Source organism: Vidua macroura, chromosome 3 (assembly GCF_024509145.1).
Source record: "Vidua macroura isolate BioBank_ID:100142 chromosome 3, ASM2450914v1, whole genome shotgun sequence".
NCBI lineage: Eukaryota > Metazoa > Chordata > Aves > Passeriformes > Viduidae > Vidua > Vidua macroura.
This window is the reverse complement of record NC_071573.1, coordinates 9,838,141-9,860,946: the sequence shown is the minus strand read 5'-3', so window position 1 is coordinate 9,860,946 and position 22,806 is coordinate 9,838,141. Positions and strand designations below refer to the sequence as shown.

Sequence of the window (22,806 nt, the reverse complement as noted above, 5' to 3'; positions counted from 1 at the left end):
CTCTTTAGCCTGGACTCTGAATACTAAAAACACTGAAGTTTACCCCTTCCTGACACTGCAGATCACATCTTTTCAAAGCCATTCCTTCTTCTAGATTTGTGCATCAACAGGAAAAAAAAATCCAAACCAACTCAGTTTTGAACACACATACATAAGCACATCCATTCTGAATGAAAAAGAACCTCCTGCAATATATTATCAACCATCAAACATTAAAGATTTAACTTTGCTCCAGAATAACTGGATAGTTCTTAGCTGAAAAAATTAGAACATCTTACTGGAGCCAGGCAAAGTGTTAGAGTACTTCAATCTATTACCAGATTAAGTCAGAATGAACAGTTTGTCTAAATACTAAAAGAACCTTTAAGGTCACTTCTGCAAATCTATTAAACAAATTTGGATACAGTCATATACACACATTTATGATTTCATTTTTATTCAAGTGTAATGATGAAATTTCCAGTCCTCTATAGCTGATTCCTAAGTAAAAATGTATTAGGCACTTTTAAAATGAATTTATTTCACAAATCCCATTTATACATTAGCCATAAGTTCTTTTAGTAAAAAAGTATTTAAGTATGAAAGTTTTATTAAAAAAAAATTTAAAATACAACTTTTTTTAATAAAATCCAACAAGTTTTAAACATACTTTTCACATTCTCATTGAGTTTTTTTCCATAAGGCACATGTGTAGACATTTCAAAGGAGCGGTTAATTACAACCTTCCAAATCTTTACAATGTTTATAAAACTCTGTCTTTGGAAAAGCATACAATGGATAATATACAAACATAAATGGCACATTGCAAGTTTTAGACAGAACTGTAAATGAAATCTTCATGCATACTACCCAGACCTTAGTGACTTGCCTCCACTGGGGAATAAACTGTTACTGGATACAAAGTAGTGTTAAGACTACTCTGAATGAAGTATTTAAATGTACTTTCTTGTTAAAAAAAGCCTGGAAGTTCCAGGGTAAACACAAATCACTCTCCAAATTTATTTTAAAAACTGTTTCTAGTAAAAATTATTTACTCTCCCAAGTGCAAAAGGCAAGGAAAATATAAACTGCTACTGGGTATTTCAGAAGTGGAAAAGTAGAGGTTTTTAAGGAAAATTTTCAGAGGAAAGAAGTTGCCTTTTAAAGTGGACAGTGGTTCCTGAATTTAATTTACCCTAGACAGGATGAGAAGCATTTAATCACAGCATCCCTTTAAAAAAGAAAAAAAAAAAGTCAGTTAAGATTTGTTATATTGTTTATAAACATCTAAACCATTACCTATTTACAATTACAAACATGGCAGAAACTAAAGACGTATCAATAGCTGATCAAATGCAGGATCTGTGTGTGAGTGCCTCCACCAACCCAGCTAAAGCCCAGGCTGAGGCTAGGTCGGTGCCAGGGTTTCTATGCTGTTTGCTCTGCAGGCCATGCTGAAAGGCAGACACAGCGCTGGGAAGTGCTCTGCAGCACACTGGGAGGCTGAGCAAAGTGCAGAGCCCGATTTCACAAAGGCTGCCCAGCAAGGGCTCCGCTGAGGAGCGCCCAGTCCCCAGCAGGGCACAGCTGCCAGGGCTCCGAGCCACATCGGAGCTGGACCATCACAGTGCAGGAAACACAGCACAGGCTGAAGAGCTCAAAGTGTGCACTGAGAGGACAGGATGGAGAGCTGGTTCAGCCTTAAGGTTTGGAAGTTCTAGAGGGTTCCATTTTTTCAATCAACAATAAACTGTTTTCTGACTGTTACACTCAGATCATTTGTTTTAGTCTCCATTATTTTTCCTTATCCCAGAAAAGGAAGAACTTACTAAGGAGTGGAATTTGTATTCTGTTGCTAGTCAGTTCCAAAAATTAAGAAACATACTATCATCACTCCTTAAAGTCACTTGGCCTGTATGGGTTTTGGTTTTGTTGCATTTGTTGTTGTTTTCATTTGGGTCTGGTTTGGTGGGGCTTTTTGTTGCCATGCCAACAGGAGAGCTACCATTAATTTAGGAAAAAACAAACAGAAATCAACAACCCCCACCCCAACAAACCCTTGAACAAGTAAAATGTTCTGAAGAGTAAACCATGAATAGAGTTAAACCAAGAAATGATAATTTCATGAGATCAAGAGAAATGCATACTTTAAACAAATGACATAATACTGGCACTTAGCATGGTTTAGATCATTGTTCCCATAAGAAAGACAGTCTATACAACAAATTTATGATACCACTCCACAAAAGCAAATAACTCAGTAATCCCTAAAGAAATCACAGTATTACTAAAAGCAGTCTGTATAAAATTCAGTTCTTTAGCTCATAAAATCGAATAGATAAATAAACCCATAGAAGTTAACTGATGCACATAACCTAATATTTTTCTGCCCAGAACATAGAAGTACTGTTGATAGGGAAGAAAATGTCAGAAAGACCAGAAAGAAGCTCAACACACTTTCTCTACAGAGAAAGCAACTAAAAAAAAAAAAAAAAAAAAAAAAGCAATGAACCTACTGAGATTGTCTCACAGCCACTGGACCTATAAGAATTCAGAACACTACTTCTGTCTGGGTTAGTATGAGTTGTCAGAAATAGTAAAATGACAGTTTGAAGCCTGAGCTCAGTTATTTTATTCACTGTAATTATCAACAACTATCTTAAAAAAAATCCTTCCTAGATTAAATCTGAAGCTATAAAAAAAAACAGGGTTTTTTTGGCACTGCTACAGGAAAATATCAGATTAAAGGGATAGACAATACTTTGTATTCTTTTTCCCCACACCTCTACTACAGCAAGCCTCATTAAATGATATGGAAGTGCTTAATTCTTTTAAAAAAAACCACTGTCAGGAAGACCAAACTGCATTTTAAATGAATCACAGAAATAACAGATTCTTACATTTGATTACACACATGTGTTTTCACTAAGTGTTTGGTCTGCTTTCATTCCCTTTTTGTACACACAAGAATGAAAGAAAAGAGAAGAGCTTGCCAAAATGAAAGTAAAGACAAAGCATTGCCTTTTCCCCTCCTAAAAACCATGGAGGAATTCAGAAATAGAAACAGAAGCTGCAACTATGTTGCTCGTTTGCTTTTAACTAGGACCTCAGACCCATAAGTTACCTTTAATTTTAGTACCAGAAAAGTCACTATTGCATCACTGTAGTATTAAACCATTGGAAACACTATTTAAACAAAACCTTGATTAATTTTCAGTGGTGGAAACTAGAGAGAAAGTTATTAAAGAGAATTACTATGTACTGTACTCCTATTTAAAGCTTATATTAAGCATGACTTTTAAGTTCAGCTATGCCATTTTCTAAAAATTAGAAGAAAAAGGAGGATATTTTTCCACACAGTACTTTATGCCTTTCCTCAGCATAAAAGTAACTTACTTTTGTTAAGATGGAAATTATTATGCAGACTCACCTTGCAAAAGGAATATAAGACAGACTATACCTGAAAAAAAGAGGAAAAAAGTATATTTGCAGAGTGTTCGTGTCTCTCCTAGAACCAAATTACTTCACTTTAGGCCAGCATTAATAAAACCAACCTGTTGTAACAAAATTTTAAACAAGACTACCTATTCAATTTAATGCTTACCTGAGAAAAGAGGACATGTTTGGACAACAACTAAACAGTGACATGGATTTGGTGGTTTACTTTTTCTTTGTTTGGTTGAGGTTTTTTCTTTTTTTTTTTGATGTAGTTCATAACTTTTATTGTGCATGAACTTAAAAAATAGATTTACTATTCCCAAATCCAAAAGGAATAGAGATTTGTGGGGAAATGGTACTCAAGATGATAGAGACAACTTTTTCCAGTTCAAAAGACAATCTAAATTACTATGCAAATATACATCTAATCATATTATTTATGTAACTAAATACAGATACATACTGTAGGATGAATAACATTCCACAACTGTGACACTCAAACAGCTGACAAATCTATTATTCTCTGAAACTTGCTTCTCACAAGCCTCCAGGCAGTGTTCTGTTCTCAAGCCCAGCCTGATCAAACCCCAGGACACTTAACAAATGTGAGCTGTCTGCTGCAAACACACGGAGCACAGTCTGAGCTAGCAGTCCTCCCTCTGTCTAGCACCATGCCAAACAGTCCCTGTCCTGGACAAATGGTTCCTTGTCCTCAGACCCATGTTCAGTACAGACTCTGTGTACTCAGGGCAAGTTCAAGCAAGAACTGTGGTCACCTTGGGTTGCCTGAGAGTGAGCACCAAGTAATTCACCTGGGACAAGGACACCAAGCATGTATCTCTGTGGAAAAGGCAGTAACTTCCAGAACTTCTCTCAGGCTTGCAAGCATTCACCTGACTGCACTCACACACTGCCAAACCCAGCCCTGAGCCCCTGGTCATCACAGCACCTGCTGCACTAAATTCACCCTTTCACATCCACCCACTCCTTACCTAGTATATTCCTGGGGCAGGACATAACCTATGAAAATGTTTTTTAGTTTCTTTCACTTCAAAAATCAAAAACTAGTTAGAATTTAAAAAAGAGGAGAGTATACTTTTACAACACAGAAAAAGCATGACATTTTTTTTTTGCATATGTATTCCTTTCATAAGGCTTCAGATATGTTCACACATTGCAGAATATACTTCAAATTACCATTTTTGCAAGACGATTGAATATAGATTTTGCTGGAGTTACACAACCTAGCTGAGAAAAAACAGATTGAGGCTAGCATTTGGGCACACTTATATATGAATCATATCTATATAGGTTTATAATCATGCGGGTGTAGGGGCAGGGAGAAGAAATTAAAAGGAATTTTAAGAATCTTACCAGGTCATTGCCAAGAACTGCAATATGCAGAATAACATTGCCAAACCTTTTTTGTTCCACTAAACAAAAATAAAGCAAATACTGTAAATTAGTACATTTTGCACCACACCGGTCTATATACTGCAAACAACTGGCACAGACTGACCAATCAAGAATTGAGTTAACTGACAATGCCTAAATTTCCTTGTCTTAGTTTGCTGTTTCTTTCCCAACAACTCTCCATTCATTTTATCCATCACTCCATTAGCATCATGCTATGTAAACATTTTCTAGCTTTGGAAACACCTAACAACATCAGTGTTAAGACACACTCACTTCACTGTACTTCTGCAAATATGGAAGTTCATTCCAGTGACATATTTACTTCTATGGAATGCAACTACAGTTAGTTTTCAACCAAGATGCCTGAAGATACTTCTGGTTTTTTCCTGTTGTCTTAAGCAGCTTAATATTCTTAATAGCTTAATAGTATCCATGGCTTCTGAAGATGGCTATACACGCTGTGGTATTTTCTGACATAAGTACGCATCACTGAAACAAAACAATATTTGATCTTGGTTTTCTTAGTTTTTATTCTAGAGGTCTGCAGACTGAACCCAATGCTCTAGATTTTGCTTTCTCATCTACATCACATGCAGGTGGAAGGATGCATTTGCTTTTACAGCCAGCAGGCTCATCACTCCACCTGAGCTCAACTGCAGCCAACAACAAAAACACCACACACGAGTTCACCTTTCCTTCACCACTGAACTGTATCTTAAAGCTACAATACAATTAATAAACTAACCAACTGAGATTGCTTTTTAGAAAATAAAGTATTCTCACTTACCCAGAATACAGCACACAAAGTCAATATTAGGCAAAGCTGGGGTGAGAAGGAGGGACAAAGAAAAAAGAAGAATGAATACTCAAATACACAACAAAGCCAAGTACAGTAACCATTTCCATGTTTTCAATGGGCAATCAGCACTTGAAAATTGATTTATGGAACAAGCAGAGCCAAAGGCTGTCTCACAGTGACTATATGATGAACTCCATGCTGTTTTTCAAAGCACAGTATGAGGTATGCATGGCCAGAAGGGCTAGGACAAGTCTTGAAAGGAAGACAAGGCAGGAGTTGACCTGAGGAACCAGCAGGAGTATAAACTGGTGTGTATACCCTTATTTGTTTGTTCTATTAAGAGGTGGGCTTAGATGATAAAGCTTTATTGAAAAGGATCAAGAAGTCTGGTAACTGCTACTCTCTTATTCCAGCACAGACTATAATTTTGAACCTGGTATTCATGACACCTGTCTCTGACAAGAAGGATGCTTGTATCACTGCAAACAACCCTTTATTAAAAACATCCATTCTCAATTACAAGATCTGGTAAATACAGGCTATGCCTTCTCTGCCAGTGCTTTTTCATCTTCTGACACTAATGAAGAGTCCACTAGGGAGCAGCTGCCTCAGGTACAGCAAAAAAGCTCAATGAAGCTTTGTTTGATGTACTTAAACACTTTGGATGGAATGTTACAATATATGGTTTACTATGCCAAATAATCACACCATTTGTGCTAGATTAACCATCACTTAGAACTTCTCCACTAGATCTTACCTGGCTTCCTCCATTTTTCATTACACATAGTACAAAACCACAAATCAATTTTCATTTTTTCATTTGAAAAAAAAATCTGTTGGCATTTTATTGAAAAGGAGAAAAGTAACACACGCTTGAAATTTTCCAAACATGTTTGTGACTCCTGAACTGCCTACAATTCTAGCTTTGAGGATTAAAATAGTCAAATTCATCCAAAGTTTTCAAAGCTTTAAATTTACCAGTTCTTCTGTGTTTTACTGAAATTTCCATACTAAAAGTCTTGGCTCTCATCCAATGTTCATGTTCACTATTAGATGAAACCTTTCATTCTCATTTTCCCAACTTTGCTGGTAGCCTCTCTGCACAGGTAGGTCTCTGATGTGTGCTTTGCTCTCTGTTCTCCTTCCATTTCCCTGATGTGTTTTGTTTGTACAGCCTTCAAAGTAAGTTATTTTCTTTGTCACCATGACTGAGCATAGTGGATGACAGGATCATCAGAGCAAAATGATTTTTGTGCCTGCTGTTTTAAGTGTCTGGCTTAGGCTCTCAGTTTCATTGGAAAAAGCCCACAGCTGTAAAGTGTTGGAGAATTTATGCTCAGCAAACACAGCTAGGAGAACTGGAGATATTCTTGGACATTTTTAATTCACGCCTACAAAACGTAACCCTCCTAGGACTTGTAACTTGGTATGAGTTGAAAATAGTGACAGAACAAAAACAAGAACACTCAAACAAAACAAAACAAACCTCTGTTGAACAAAGTTTGGAGTCCAAGCAATGATCAAGTGACTTCCCCAAAAGACAGGAGCAAATGTAAGCTTCTCAAATGAGATTATAGCTATTTTTTTATGTAGGTGTATGAGAGGAAGAACATGCAACTTCCATATGACAGCTATCCAGAAAGACTTTATGAAGATTTTCTTACTCACTAAACTAGAAAAACAAGTTACATGATAGAGAGAATAGGAAAGCCAACTACATTTCAAAAATCAAAGTTGAAACACATCAGTAGGAGCAAAAGAGAAAAGTATTAAACAGAGAAGCAACAAGGGGATAAAGTTGTTTTAACTACCTAATATAGAGTTTTGGGATAGGAATTCTGATATTGGGGAGATTTTTTTCCATCCTTCTGGAAGAAGAAATGATGGTTGTGGAAGTAAAGGAGCCAGGGATGCCACAAAGGAGAATCTCAAAGCTGAACATGTGGCCTCCCAGACTTTGGGGAAATAAATTTTCTCCATTGCTTTGAAAGTGCTGAACCTCTGACCTTTACAGACCAAGCTGCAGGAAAAAAAAACCTGTCAAGCTACACTTGGTGGCCACTGACTTTCCACAGTAGGTAAAAAAGTCTCTCCCCTTGTTCTTGAAGAAAATATTTTAGAAAATAAATTAAAAATAATTAACCTGTCATTAGCATTTACTAAGAAATATTTTGTAAGGAACATTTTACTCCAAATGATTAATTAAAAAATCATAAACAACAAAACCACACATGTTCATAGAAAGGAGCTAGATGATCTTTGTGACCTAAAGAGCTTAACAGCTTAACTGTCATTTCTCTGCAGAAGGAAGAGGCAGACTGAGAAATAACCTCCCTTTAGAAAAGTATCAAATTTAGCTTTGAGGCTAAAGGAAAACTTTTCAATAAAAGGAAAGAAAGACAGTATATTTACCAACATCACAATCGTAGCTATTAATCGTTTTGGATCAAACATTGCTTTCAGTTGCTTCACTGGCCCCATCAGGAAACACGTACTAATAGGAGATAAAAAACCAAAACAAATTGTAAATCACTTTCAAATAACTCTTTCTAAGAGACAGTAGGTAATTAACCAGTTTTCCAACAGAGAGAAGACTACAAAGGCTTTAAAAAAAGATATTTCAGTGCTTAGCAACAGAGACTAACTAGAACAGAAGGTGAAATACTCCATGAATTTAGCCCTGGAAACAGTTTATGAGTCACCCTTGGTCACGAAATTCTTTCCAAAATATTACCACAGTGAAAAAAAAGTAACAGGCAAATACAAGAACACTTAAATTGGTTGAGATAAGAGAGGACAGAGTGTGACAAGGATATACTTAAGGAATAACAGAAGAGCATGGAAGCAATTAGTTTTCATGAACTCTTTCATCAAATAAGAAAAAACACATTTCCACTAATAATCTGTTTAATGGCACTGAATGCCATTTATAAATAAAGATGATTAAGAAAGCAGTGCAGTTACAGTTAAATTTAAATCATCTTAAGAGATACTAAATGGGGAGAGATTGAACAATGACTATAAGTAGCTCTACATGAATTTAGAGATGGGTGGGTGGTCAAAGATGTTTTGATTGTTATTTTAAGATGGCAAACACCATAATAGACAGAAAAAAAAAAATGAGAAAACTCAACTGCAGAAGTAAATGAGATCATATCCAAGATTTCAGGAAAGATAATGGGAACAAATATAGTGGTTAGAGCTTTTTACATTACCAAAACAAAACATTCTAAGTGTAGCAGAATTATCAAGTTGAAGTCTAGTGAATTTTGTGTTGAAGCTGTTATAACAACTGATTTGCCAAAATAATGTCAAGATTACAAAGACCAACCTGCTGCAGAAAATTTTTGTTTAACAATATATTTTTTTTTTTTTACCCAGGCAGGATGCAAGTAGCTACAATCAAGATTACAGGGAAACTCTACCTCTTTTAGTCAAACTCAGCAAGCAAAAAGGCAGGAAAAAGTTCAGCAGTTTGTATTAATCCTCCTGCTTTTTTCTACTCTGTAGTTAACTTGAAGGGAGAATGAAAACTATCAGCAACACCACATGCTGTACCTTTTTATGCAAAGAAATGCCATCTGAACTAAGAGTTCACAACCTCAGGAGTATTTCTCTGGCTTCAAATATTTGAGATGAATCTCTTTCTTCCTTGTCCTTCTGCTTTGTAGAAAACACAACAATTTAATGAGAGAGTTCAAATGCCTGTAGTCTTGTGGTGGTCTGAATGCTTTACTACAGAGCAGAAAACCTAGTCTAACTTCTCTTCTAGTAATTCATTTTTATATGAAATGAAGCAGGGAAGAGTTTGACAGAGCTTCCTCCTGAAACCAATCATAAGCCTTCTATGACAGAAGAAATATGGGAATCCACATTCCAGTCAGTCAATAGAACTCAATCTTCCACATGCAAATGTTCTCCTACCAGCAACTTTGCACATCTATCTCCTTCACTTTTTTTATCTTATGCAGACAGACTTCAAATGTCCATATTAAATGAAAAAAAGTTTTCACAATTCAATAGAAAAAGAAAAGTTTTATATTCACTGCAATCCAAACAAATTTATTCTCAGTATTTTTTCATCTTGTCTGCTGAGCCATAAAATTAAATTAAGACAAAAGAAAAGGGGACATGGAGAACTAGAAGAAAATACTAGTTAGCTAGTGGAAGGATAGGGATGAGGAAAATATAGCAGTAAACAGGAATTAAGTTTTGGCCACATAAAATATGCAGAAAAAAATATAGAAAGTAAAATGCATTGTTTGTAATCTGATTCATATTAAGAAGACCGACATCACAAGAGCTGCTCCAGAGATGAGAAGAGATTCCATATGGAGCAGAAAGAAAGGCTGGAAAAAAATTCTCGACATCCTCCAGTTAAACAGAATAATTATTTTAGATACACCATTCTGTGGACACACACTAATCATCCCTGAGAACAATCAAGTAAGTATCATTGTGTTCATGGTTAGAAAACAACAGTAAAAACAAGCTAGAGGGGACTAAACAGGCTAGTAAGAGTGGCAACTGCGTTTTGGTTTAAATACAGACGTGCAAACAAGACTGGAAAAGTTTAAATCTGCTTGTCAGTTTGGGACTTCATTGCCATCTCCTACTGTTCTTAGAACACAGTTGCCTGTTTTTTATATCCAAAATAAGTATTGAAGGAAAAATGGGCCTCTTTTTTCTTCTAATTTTAGCTGGAGTGCAGACTAAAGTTTTTCAGCATTCTCCCAAAAGAAATACTGGTCTGCAAAAACTTTCCTCTTAAATCAATTAGGCTTGATTAGTACTAAGTTTCTAAAATGCTCATTTAATTTGAAGAAGTGAAAACACACTCAAAGTACCAGGTAAAAATAACACAACCAAAAAGCCTCACCCAAACCAACAACAAAGAAAAAAGAGTAAAATAAGGGAGAGAAAGGCAAACACTTAGCTTTGCCTATCTCCAGTATTAACTTTTTGTCTTGTTTTAGTATGAGATGGAATAGTTCCACAACTGAGACTCAATGTCAGTATAGACATTATTGTCTCCTAACAAATTTGTTGAGGAAAAGCAGTACCTTTATGATTCTCAAATGTTAATGCCACATTACATGAGTTCTAACGAATTAACAAAGCTTTAACTCAAAAGTTAAGCTACTTGACTAAAGTCAGAGTCCAGGAAAGTCAAGACCAGACTTCATGGGGTTTGAGTCCCATGACCATGCCTCAACTACACTAAGACAATAGGAGAACGAGGAAAAACAGAAATTGAAAATACCTTAGGGACATTAGGTTGTTTCTTATGTGTCTTTCAAACTGTGAAAGCAAAGTTTTCAATCTTAAGAGGGCCCCTTTTAGAGGTAAATCTTTTAGGACTGTTATGTGGAACATTTCAAAGAATCAGAGAGTTTAAAAAAACACTATGAGCAAATTTTAGATTCTGCCTTCAGCCTTATAGTCAAAACAAGGATTTCCTGAATGTTTCCTTTTTGAAAGTTTTCTTGGAAACAGGATGATCTGTTAAAAACAAAAAGCTCCTTCCACTAACAAAGTATCCACACAGAGGGCAGACTACCAGTTTGGTCCTGAAGCTGAGGTGCTTCTGTACCTGGCAGAAGGACTTAAATGTAAAAAGTACAAAACATTCAGCAAGCAATTTGTTATTCATACTTCAGATATTAATTGTGATGTGCCCACAAACAGGCATGTAAGGTAACTGATAAACAATAAAACTGTAAAATAAACAAGTTTTTGTTATTAGCATTCAATATAAAACAATGTTGTTTACACACAACATAGACAGCACTCTAGAGTAAAAGCAAATGGAAATGTAGCTGAAAAGGAGGGTACACTTCTAAAACCAATAACTAAGAAACCATACCTGGCGAGAGCAGCAATATTTCCCAGGGTGTAGAACACTGCAAAAAGTTTGATCCCCTTTGGGAGCCATAGCAATGCTGTTCCCTATAAAAGACAGGTTATTGGCATGTTTGCAATTAGTCAATTCAATTTATTTAGATTTTATAGTCTATACATGCAACTTCATACTATGAAGAAAATAATTCTGACATACACTAGGAGAGCACACAGCTCTCCGAGTTGCAGCAGTCACCACCCAGCACACTTCTGTTGCCACCTGCTGGCAAACAATGTGTTGGTTCACTGGATTTCTGGATATTTTTACAACTAGGCAGTTTATTTATATTACTGAACACATTTGTTTGTACTGTTCACATCCTATTTCACAACACTTCCACTTTTGTTACAATGCCCCACTGTACATCCTACATCTCTGCACACAAGATAAAATGTCATAAAGCTGCACTAATATTCACCATCTCCTTTCTCCTCCAATCAACCATTGAGACTTGCAGCCTAAATACACACTGAGGCTGAATAGAAACATTTTAGAACTCTTACTTCCAGATATCTCTTCTTTCCACTGAACTTTAAAAAATCCAAAGCCTTTTGCTGATCACAGTTCCCTATGATGATCAGGGAGAAAAGGAATCATAGGAAAGGGACCTTAAAGATCACCCAGATACAACTGCCACTGCCATGGGCTGGGGGCACCTCCCACTAGACCAGGCTGCTCAAAGCCCCATTCAGCCTGGCTTTGAACAGTGCCAGGGATGGGGCATCCACAGCTTCTCTGGACAACCTGTTCTAGTGCCTCACAATAAAGAATTTCTTCCTTACACGCTAAATATCCCTGTTTTTCAATTTGCATCCATTACTCCTTGTCCTATCACTCCTAATGAAGAGCCCCTTCCTGGCTTCCCTGTAAGCCTCCTTCAGATACTGGAAGGCTTCTCTCCTCCAGGCTGTACATAGTACTCCAACTTTAGGCTTGCCAGAGCCTAAAGAAAGCCTCCACCAGAAGCAAAACAAACAGTGATTTGCACACTGTGTCCTGAGAAAACCCAACCAAACAAAACAGCAACTGCATTCTATTCAATTTCTGTGGAAATCTGCGGTGAAAAGAAAGGAAAAGAGGGAGGGAGGAAAAGGGGTGGGGGAAGGAAAAGCGAGAAGGAGGAAAAGGAGAAGACTTCCCCAATATTTTTTCAGCTATTTCTGGGAGTTTCCAGCTGAAAAAACTGCCTTCTTGTGCAAGTTACCTGTGTCAGATTTTGACAGAGCCAGGCAATTAATAGATCTCAACTCTTAACTGCAGGCTGCAGACTCCTGCCAGCCCCTCAAGTCCAGGAATGAACACATGATTTGCTGACTGCAAAGCAGTGCAGCAGGTTTTTCAAGTGTCAACACACAACCACACCTATTGATTTGCCGAGTGTGACATGTTATACTTGTGGTTTCTTCAGCCTTCAAAAACATTTCAAGCTTCCTCCCTTTTTTTTTCCTTTTATTGGAGGGAAAAAATAAGATGGGTACATGCCTCTTTCCTAATACACTAGTTACAAAAATAGACCATATTTTGTCAGTGTTCAAACCTTTTCGTAAGAAAATGTATTATGCTACAGTAAAAATGCTCCCTTCTGTAATTGGAAGAAAAATGGCCAAAATCATAATTTAGACATCAACAGCCAATTACACATTTAATGTCCAGTTAAATAAATGCACACAAAATTTAGAATGCAGGACAAAGCAAACACGGAATCACACATAAAATAGAAATATGAATGAGGTTCAACTGTAGAACAATAATAAAGGGCAAGGAAAAAAATAACTTTACTTACAAGAAAAGAACACAAAATGCCAGTAACAAAGCATATGGCAAACCATCTGACTCGAGTACCAAAGCTGAGTGTTGAGGCATCAAGGACCTTAATAAGAAGCAAGGAAAAAGAAGAAATTACAAACCAAGTTTAGAACAACCTAAAGGACATTTTTTTATTTACCACTGAAGTCATTAATTTCAAACAACATCATTTTTTAGCTGGAAATTGTGTATGAATTCTTTCATATTACAAAATCATATTATCCATCTGGAACACACGGAAACATATTTACAAACAAACAAGACAAAACCCATAAAGGTATATCCTGGCATACAAGCTGCTTCACTTTCAAACAGATTTTTTAATCACCCCACAATTGAAAATAGCCACAACTGTACTAAATCAAAAGAATTAATGGACCTTCCAGCAATTTGCAGAGGAATTTATGCATTTGTGCGACACTGTAGGTTCCTATAGACATTATCATCTTCTCCTATTACTAGAGAGGATCCCTTGTACATATTAATGCCAGTATCCACTGCAAGCATTACAACTCCAATTTCTCTTCCAATTACCTTCCTGAAGGTGTAGGCAAATTAACACAATTTGTCTCATCGGACTAAGCTAACTTGCTGAAAGGGAATATTTCACTTCCTGTTTCTCCAGAGTGACTCCAGAACCTAATGAGCTGAGCTACCTGCCATAACTCCTGCCATGAGAACAGAATTAGGGTTCCTTCTATTCTGATGACTTGGCTAATGAGTCAAGCCAGCTCTGCAATCTATCAGAAAAGCAGCAGGGATGATGTAAGGAAAGAGGCAGGGCCATATATCTGGCAGAAAGGCCCCTTTCAGCAGAAATGATTTGTTAGATATGCTCAGCTCAACCCCACCCTTGCTGTAAGAACAATGCATTTCATCTTACTCCAGGTCACTACAATTAAATGTACTTTCTGTTCTAAACTGGCCTATTAACTGAAGTGTTGCTTCAGCTTATACAAAATTACTTTAAAAAACCAACTTTCCTATTTGTTCAGATGTCACAGGCAAACTTGCTCTCTTGTTATCTAGTCAACAGGTATTTTAGTCAAGACTTATTAACCAAATATACATGATAGACCTTCCCCAGCCAATGTGTATGACATTTCTCCTTATCTCTTGATATATTTCTATTTCAGGCAGTGGTAAGCTAACCAAGGAAATTTGGTTACTGCTTAGAACAGTACAAATGTGGAATCTGTACAAATGAGGAATCTGTATCTAGTTTAATTAAAAACTGCCATATGCACACATAAAGGTGCTGTGAGGTCAGAAGATGCAGCTTACCTTGCTAGGTCCAACACTTTATCCTTATGTATGCATTAAAGAAACAGACAAAAACAGTAACTGAAACATGGTTTTGTATTTAAAATCATATTTGGTAGTCAAGAGTCCTGAATGCCTGCATTTTTAAGAAGAGTAGGAATAGCTGGTAGCACATATCTGAAGATACCCATTTCAATCATACCTTTAGTTACACCTAGACATGCAACTAATCACAAACACACATACACACAAAGAGTAAAAATCCTGTCCATCTGTGTTCAGAAATGAAGTGTAGATAGGCCAGTAACATCAGTAAACACAACACACACATCGCAGATTGTCTAGAAAACAGGGAAAGGATGAAGATAAATCATTTATTCACGTGCATCAGGCTCCTTGCTCCCACTTACTGCTCTTCTACTTCTAATCTTATTATCTGACAGTGCTCCTGAAGTGACTACCAGGAGATTTCATTCATCAAATAATTTTGGAAACAGCTTTATCTTCAGTAAAATCCCTAACAGTTAAGAGGTGAAAAAAAAAACCAAAAAAAAACCAGCACAAGAAATAAGAGAACCACATAAAGGCTTGGAGCAAAAAGTACCACAAACCCAGAAAGTTTGATACATTTTATGAATTTAACTCTTAAAAACTGATTGACAATATATGCACATGAACTACAGGAAGATAAGCTGTGGCATGAGGGCTGCCAGAGCATTATGTGCAATAATAAGACTAAATACATTAAATGGTATTAAAATGAAGGATCATCCTTCCAACCATTCCCAATGATGTCACCATTTATGTTGTCAAGCTGAACCTATTTAATACAGTTTGAAATCCTGCAACTGGGGATCTGGTAATGCATTTTCTTAGTCCCTAATACCTCAGGGGACTGAGAGGAGACCTCATTGCAGTCTACAGCTTCCTCATGAGAGAAGCAGAGGGGCAGACACTGATCACTTCTCTGTGGGACCAGTGACATGACATGAAGGAACAGTTCAAACTGTGAAAGGAGGTTTAGGCTGGATATTAGAAAAAGGTTCAGGAACGGGCTCTCAAGGAAGTGGTCACAGCACAAACCTGAGAGAGCTCAAGAAGCATTTGGACAATGCTCTCAGGCACGTGGTGTCATTCTTGGGAGTGGTGCTGTGCAGAGCCAGGAGCTGGACTCGATGGTCCTTGTGGGGCCCTTCCACGTCAGGGTATTTTACAATTTATATTTTTTGGGTTTCGTGGAAGCAATGGAACTCATTGTCTTTCCAAGACGCCTGTTTCAACACTGCAGAGAAAAAACACTTGCTGCAAAAGTTGAGGCACAGATACACAGTTCAGCTGTGTAAACCACAGACACCAGCTTGTGCTCAAACGCCAGGCTCACTCTAGAAGCTGAGGACCTGACACTGCAGGAACCCTGCCACACATGCTGCAGGCAGTAATTTCTATACTAGGGACCATGGGACACCCTAAGGTAACAGCTTAGGTTCTCAGAGATTATGAACCCTAAGAAAAAGGAAGTCTAAGCTGCCCTAAACTGCTGCAACAAAAGCAGGAAACAACGCGAAGGTGCTAAGGATTCTTTTTGTGTGTCTAATGTAAATTATACAGCTAATCCCAGATTTCAGATAAAAAGAGTTGTCATTGCAGTCTACGGTACTTGCATTAGCAAAAGCTTTTATTTAGGAGACTGAAAAAATTTCCAGGCATGTTCCACATCTGTATTTCATGTGGAGAACAGTAGTGGTGGCAAGGGAGTTCCTGTAAAACATACCCTTCTTGCTATACTGCTTATCAGCTTATTTCTAGCAAAAAAAAAAGAAAAATTAAACTGAAACCAACAAAAGGAAATCCTTAGTTTTCGATTGCTAAATTTTAATGCCAAACTCCTGGGCAAGAAATAAAGCATTTTATTCATAGGCTATTCAAGCTAATAGTATATGAAAGAAATGACCAAGACATCCAAAAATCAAGAGGAAGTGGAATCTGGAATGGAGACTTTCTGAAACATAAGGAACAGGCTTGCAATAACAGCATCACTGCTGAGGAGTTTGTACTGGACACACAATAAACAATATGAATGATAATCCACAAGACTGCTTTTGATCAAAATAGTTCTTGTGGCTCTGAACATCCACCTAGGTTCCTCCCACATATTAATGATCTTGTAACAATTTTCCATGTGAGCACACAGAAAAACAGAACCACTTTATTTTACTAATCTAGAAGTTAACAATTACATCTTTTCTCTATGGTAAATATGCAAGTAATAGAGAAAATTCAAAGAAATGCTGAGTAAATTTGCAGAATTGAGTTTCTAAACCATAATGAAAAAATATTTATATTCTCATCTTTCCCTAACAGGTCTCTGTATATGTATTTCTATCACCAGTTAAGATTAAAATACAAGAAGTGTAACATAAGAAATTAAATATAAGAAACACAATTAAGATATGTAATATAAAATTTCTTATAAAAATATAAGAAATACCATCTATACTTCTTTAGTGAAATCTTACTGAGTGCTTTAAGTAGCTGTCATGCAACATCCATTGTGTCACACAGACTGATTTACATTAGTTTTGGTGTTGATAAAAATAACAGCATAATGCTGCTCTGAAAACATCATAGCACTGCTACATTTATTATTTATTATTGATCTTTTTGGTAATTAATTCCTTTTTAAAAAAAATATATTTAGAATAATGGATCTAACTGCAGCAAGAAACAACAGCTAGTCATCTGAAGAGTTTAGAAAGTACAGAAAGACTTCACTGAATCATCACACAGTTCTTTCATTACAGACTTGCCTTCTACTTAGCAGGCATGACTTGTGACTTCATGATAACGGTTCTGCAAAAAACCAAGGGAAAGAATCCAGAGATATCTATGGACATGAACCATATGATGGCTATTACACAACTATCAGATATTCCAAAGAGAGGGCCTTTGTTTTCAGCCAAACACATGACTCGTCTCCAGAAAGATCATGGAAACAGCTGAAGATTTTACACACACAATGCATAACCTCACACTCTCTTTCACAGCCGCACCTCTTACCAAGTGTTCCTCTCTGCATGGGTGCACATACTTTTTTTGCTCTAATACACACACTTTAAAAATAGTCACCACCACTCAGCTCTAGCTTTAGTGAATGTCACATATGAATTTCCTCTCTAAAAAGAGGCTTGATTTTCACTGTTCTACAAACACATTGCTACTTTGAGAGAAAATTACAGCTACGGAACTCCCTGACCTAAACACTTGACTTTCTTTTTTAAGTCAAGGGGTATTTATTTGTTTTAAAGATCTTTCTGGTTCATCTTAGCATGAAGGTCCAAAGACACATATATAAGTTTTATTCTATCATGTACCAGACAGGCTTTAAGTATAGGCAGATTTTTCTTATTTAAAGCCTTTTCTGGCTATAACAGTATCATTAAATGCAATAGTGAAATCCTATATAGTTTAATTACTGACATTTAACAAATTAAACACATTCTTAGCTCAGTTCTCTCCTCAGGATATAAAACTCAAATATAAGAGCATTAAATATGTAGGCATTTATCTACTGATTGGCACCTTAAAACAACTATCACAGAACCAAGTAAAGGAAGACTCTATGTCACTATCATGTGCCTTGTGTGAAATGTGCCTGGTGATGGCAGGATAATCAAATCTCTTGGAACTGAACTGAGATTAACAGAAATGTAAGTATTTCTTTGATAACCCTGAAAAGAGCAGAAGGGGAAGCATCCCTCCCAAATGCTGGCAGCCAGTTGTGGTGTGAAAGGGCACAGATTCTACACTGCTTCCAGGATCAGTGGACACAATTTAGGTGCTTTGCTGTGGAAGAGAGGCCAAATTCATGAACCTTGAAGACCAAAGGCAACTCAGTGTAAAACTAAGTGAAGCATGCCAGCAGCAAGCTGCTAGAACTAATATTATGCCAGCTATGCTCAGCTTGTGCTGGTTCCCCAAGGTTTGTTAGCCACAGCTCAGATCCCAGCTACATTCCAGCCTCCTCCTCCACCATGCTCCAGCACCCTGGAAGTAGCAAGATACTCCTTGATGTGGGGCACTTTGACCTGCAGTCACATGAGTTAAGAGGGAACTAAAGGAATAAATGGTTCTTTGTAAGCATGCTCAGCTTTGCTTCAACCTAGAGATTAGTTCTCAGGAATGTATGGTCTTCAAACACAGTAAAAACGAAACAAAAAAAAAACCTGCTGACGATGAGGAAGATAGTGGGAAGGAAATAGAAAAGTTAAACCATACTTAAGGAGTAAGGAGCAAAAAGTAACTTCAGCAGAACGTACACAAAACGGTGTTTGTCTAAACAAAACCTTTTTTCTGCAGATTTAAGGGCCTAAAGGAATGGAGAAGCAATTTACACTGAATCGCAGACTCAGTCGGGTTGGAAAGGAGCACAGTATGTTATCTGCTCCCTGCTTAAGCACAAGAAAAACTTGTAGAAACCGAAGGACCCCAAGCCACCAACACAGCTAAAAGCTTCACACAAGAGTAATTCGCCAAAATTTATCCTCCGGGCAGAGCTGCTGCCCACAAACCCTCGTCCCTCCGCGCACGCAGCAAACTTTGGTCTCTGCTTTGCCTGCGGATCTCTGCCCGCTCTGACACGGTCGGGCAGGCACCGGGAAGCGGCGTGTGCGTGTGCGCAGGCCGGGGACGGGGGAAGGCGGCGCGGAGAACACGGCAGCGCCCGAGCCACCGACCCCGGGCCGGGCCCGGAGCGGGGAGGCTCCAGCGCCGCTCGACCCCCGCGCCGAGGAGGGGAGGGAGAGCGGGCTCCCGCAGGGCCGTACCTGCGCCGTCAGCCCCTGCTCCTCATCGTCCTGCCCGGAGAGCACCCGCCGCAGCTTCTCCATGCCGGCCCTCCCTGGGCACGGCCGCGCCGGGGGTCGGGATGGTCAGGTCGGGACAGGACGGCGCTCCGCCGCGGCCCGCCGGCCCAGCCGGGAAGTGACGCGCGCCCCGAGGCGGTGGCGAGGCCGCGCCTGCGCAGTCCCGGCCGCTGCCGCGGCTCCCCGCGGGACTGCGGGTGCGGCCGGGAGCCCCGGTGCAGCCCTCGCTGCACGCACCGGGGAGGAAGAAGGGCTTCTTCAGCCTGAGCCCGCCTTCGTCGCCGCCCGCGGAATCGGCCTTCGCACGGCAGCGTGATTTGCATGAGCGAGATGAGCACAGGAGATAAAACACAGGACACAGCACCGCGGCTTCGCAGGGCCCCGGTAGAGCCGCGTTGGAACACGCTGGTGCTGGGGTACCGCGTACAGGTGGAACTTCCTCAGCATCAGTTTCTGCCCGTTGCCTGTGGTCCTGCATGGCACCACCGAGCCAGAGCCTGGCGCTTCAAATTATGCACAGGAAGTTCCAGTTGAATACGGGGCAGTTGTTTTCACTGTGCGGGCGTCCTAGCACTGGAACAGATTGTCCCGACAGGCTGTGTAGTCTCCCTCAGTGGATGTGTCCAAGAACCATGTGGACGCGATCCTGTGCGTGTGCTCTAGGATGACCCTGGGGCAGTGTGGTTCCGAGCAGCCGGCGGGGTGTGCCCTAGCCCGGCTGTTCACGGGCACGCTGCCGACCGCAGCGCCAGCGCCTCCGGCCCTCCTTGGAGTGGGGGTGCCTGAGGCGTCCAGCGCCCACTTGTGAGCAAGCCAGGTGTTTTTCCAGCTAGAATGGGTGGGGTAGGGAGAAATGGGATTACAGAGAAGGTGTTCACACCTTCCTCCAGAGATTCCCAGTGTGGCCCCGTTAAACTCTGCCCCTGTAGGAAGGGGTGGGGCAGGTGCCATCACGCTGCCCGGTGTCTTAGCTTTGCCTGCGCGATCCCAGCAACACTCCATCCTCCAGCTGCCCTGTTCAAGCCTGGTCATTCCCTGTAAATCTTTGTCCTCTGGGGCTGTGTCTGCATGTGTGTGTCTGCCCTTGAACCAACGCGTCACCACCAGCCTGAGTCGTTTGCAGGGGGAATGAGGCTGGTGACTGGAGAAAAGGATCGAGGTGTCACATGCAAAGTGACAGCAGGCAGCAGTGTTGGGCAGGGACAGGAGTGGGAGATGGGTGATAAGGGCTGTGTAACATGCTGCTGTGTGAATCAAACCTGATAAAAGCCAGGGCAGCAGAGCCCCCAGTGAGGCCCTTAGGACAGAAACCTTCCCTTCCCACCCTCCTCCCCTTCCCACACACACTTAGGAAGTTTCCCATGTGCCTTCTACCTTGGCTTTTAGGTGAAACACTTGGAACAAACTGTACTTTTCCAGCCTGGTGACAGGCCATTAGCATCATAGGAAACTTTATATCAAGGCTGAAATTAATAATGGAAGAAAAACTTGTAGACATGGCTGCATGAAAGTAACCAAAGAACTGCAGAATGTCACCTGAGCCAGGCAGCATTGTTCATATCTTGTGAGGGACCTGTGCAGGGTGGACTGTGTGTAAGGAACAACATAACCATGACACTGCAAGAAGGGGAGGAGAAATTGGAGAAAGAATGGAGAGGGTATATGAGGGTGTGTCTGAATGTGCACAAATCATCTTTCTTAGTAGCCCCCAAAATTGTACAATATTATTTGTTACAGAAGTGTTTTAATTCCAAAGCATATGTGAGAGCAAAATACAAAACCAAGAAAGTTCTCTTTGTTTTTTTCCTCCCCTCCCAATTTATAGATAGATATGGACAGATGCAGAAAATTTCAATCTGAGTCTAGCCTTCTGTCTGCATGTCTTTAAGCAGGAGTGGTTGGCTGTGCCTTGGATTACTGGTGACTTTCTGGTAGTACAGGGAGTACAGGCAGGTAAGCACCAGGCAGAGAGCAAGTTGAACCTGTTCTTTTCTTCTGTGTGACCAAGTGCACAGAGAAGGCAGAGAAGAGCAGTGCACACCCGGGCAGTGTGGGGCATCCAGCTTGAATCCTACTGCTGTCCCCTCTTCCCACCTGCAGCTGCCTGGGCTGTGCAGCCTGCCTGCAACCCACAGCTGTTTCACTTCTGAATGGGGCAAAGGGTGTTTTTTGTTTCCTTGCTATTTTCTTGAGCAGAAGGTTGTCATACTCACCCCAAATGTATTTTTACCTAGTTTCTCTGCTCAACAGAAATTCTTAATTCTCTGTACTGTCATGGAATACCATGAGACAGTCATTACCTTGCCATGAAAAAGAGGCAGTTTGGAAGGCCTATGTTCAGTGTTTCTGTGCTGATGAACTTTGGCTGATAAGGCAGAAGGATGAAAAAATTACTTTGCTTTTCTAAAAAGATAAAATTCTTTTGCTAACGCAAGTCAAAATAGCTGCTACAAAGTATCATTATGGCTTTAGATCACAAACCTACCAGATCTGAAGATTTTTTCTGGTTTTATGATGACAGTGCTATGGATTTGCAATTCTCAGTTTCTCTATTCATAAGGGATGGGGTGGTTTGCTTACAAGTTTCATTGATTCTTGACCTGACTTGTTTGCATGTATCTGCATCTAAATTTGAAGCTAACTAGAAAATCTGCTAGGTAATGTCTTCCTGAAAAATGTGTGAATTCAGCCAACATACCAATTGATGTAGTTGGTGGCATACTTTTAATGTACATAGAGCAGTGTCTGTATGCTTCAGTCTTGTAGTTCTAACAGCTGTAAACCCTTATTCCACAAAAATAACAATTCTGTGATTGTTCTGGTCATAATGTAGGGCTCTAATGTCCTGTATCTCTCCCCACCCTTGCATTCTTTACCTTTGGAAATGGGATGTTTGAATGAATACTGCTGAAAGGTTAAGATCAGGGGTTATAAGAAATCTTAAACAAGTGGTCCTACAGAAACCTACTGGGAGCATGGTAGAAAACAAAATGTAGAGCTGCTTTGGGGATTTGCCTATTCCACTTGATGAGACCCCACCTCAATTCTGCTATGTGGTGCAAACAGCTCACATCACAGAAAGCAGCAGCTTCTGAAGGCCTCTGAAGAGAAAGGAGATTAACAGTGGGGAATGAATGCCCTTTGTATATTTTGAAAAGATCCCGTACTTCTGAATATTCAACTATGAACATTTTCCAACAAGCCTGCATTGCTGACAGTGACAGGTAGTGGTGATCTAAAAACAAGGAACAAGGAAGCAAAAGCTGAAAAAGTGATCTCCTTTCTTACACCTCAGTTTAGGAAACCCATCTCTTCTAATTTGTCAGCCGATCAGCCTAAGT

At 39.4% G+C, this 22,806-nt stretch overlaps 1 protein-coding gene across 1 annotated transcript; it reads right to left on the bottom strand.

Moving 5' to 3' along the window:
• Positions 1-415: 415 nt before the first annotated feature.
• Positions 416-19,596, bottom strand: SFT2D1 (SFT2 domain containing 1). The gene is made up of 8 exons (XM_053974397.1): positions 19,427-19,596; positions 13,318-13,404; positions 11,499-11,581; positions 8,045-8,126; positions 5,621-5,656; positions 4,792-4,850; positions 3,410-3,439; positions 416-1,210 (listed from the first exon to the last, which is right to left on the bottom strand). The coding sequence occupies exons 1-8, from the start codon at positions 19,487-19,489 to the stop codon at positions 1,171-1,173; spliced, it is 480 nt and encodes a 159-aa protein (XP_053830372.1). The 5' UTR covers positions 19,490-19,596; the 3' UTR covers positions 416-1,170.
• Between the last annotated feature and the right edge of the window lie 3,210 nt (positions 19,597-22,806).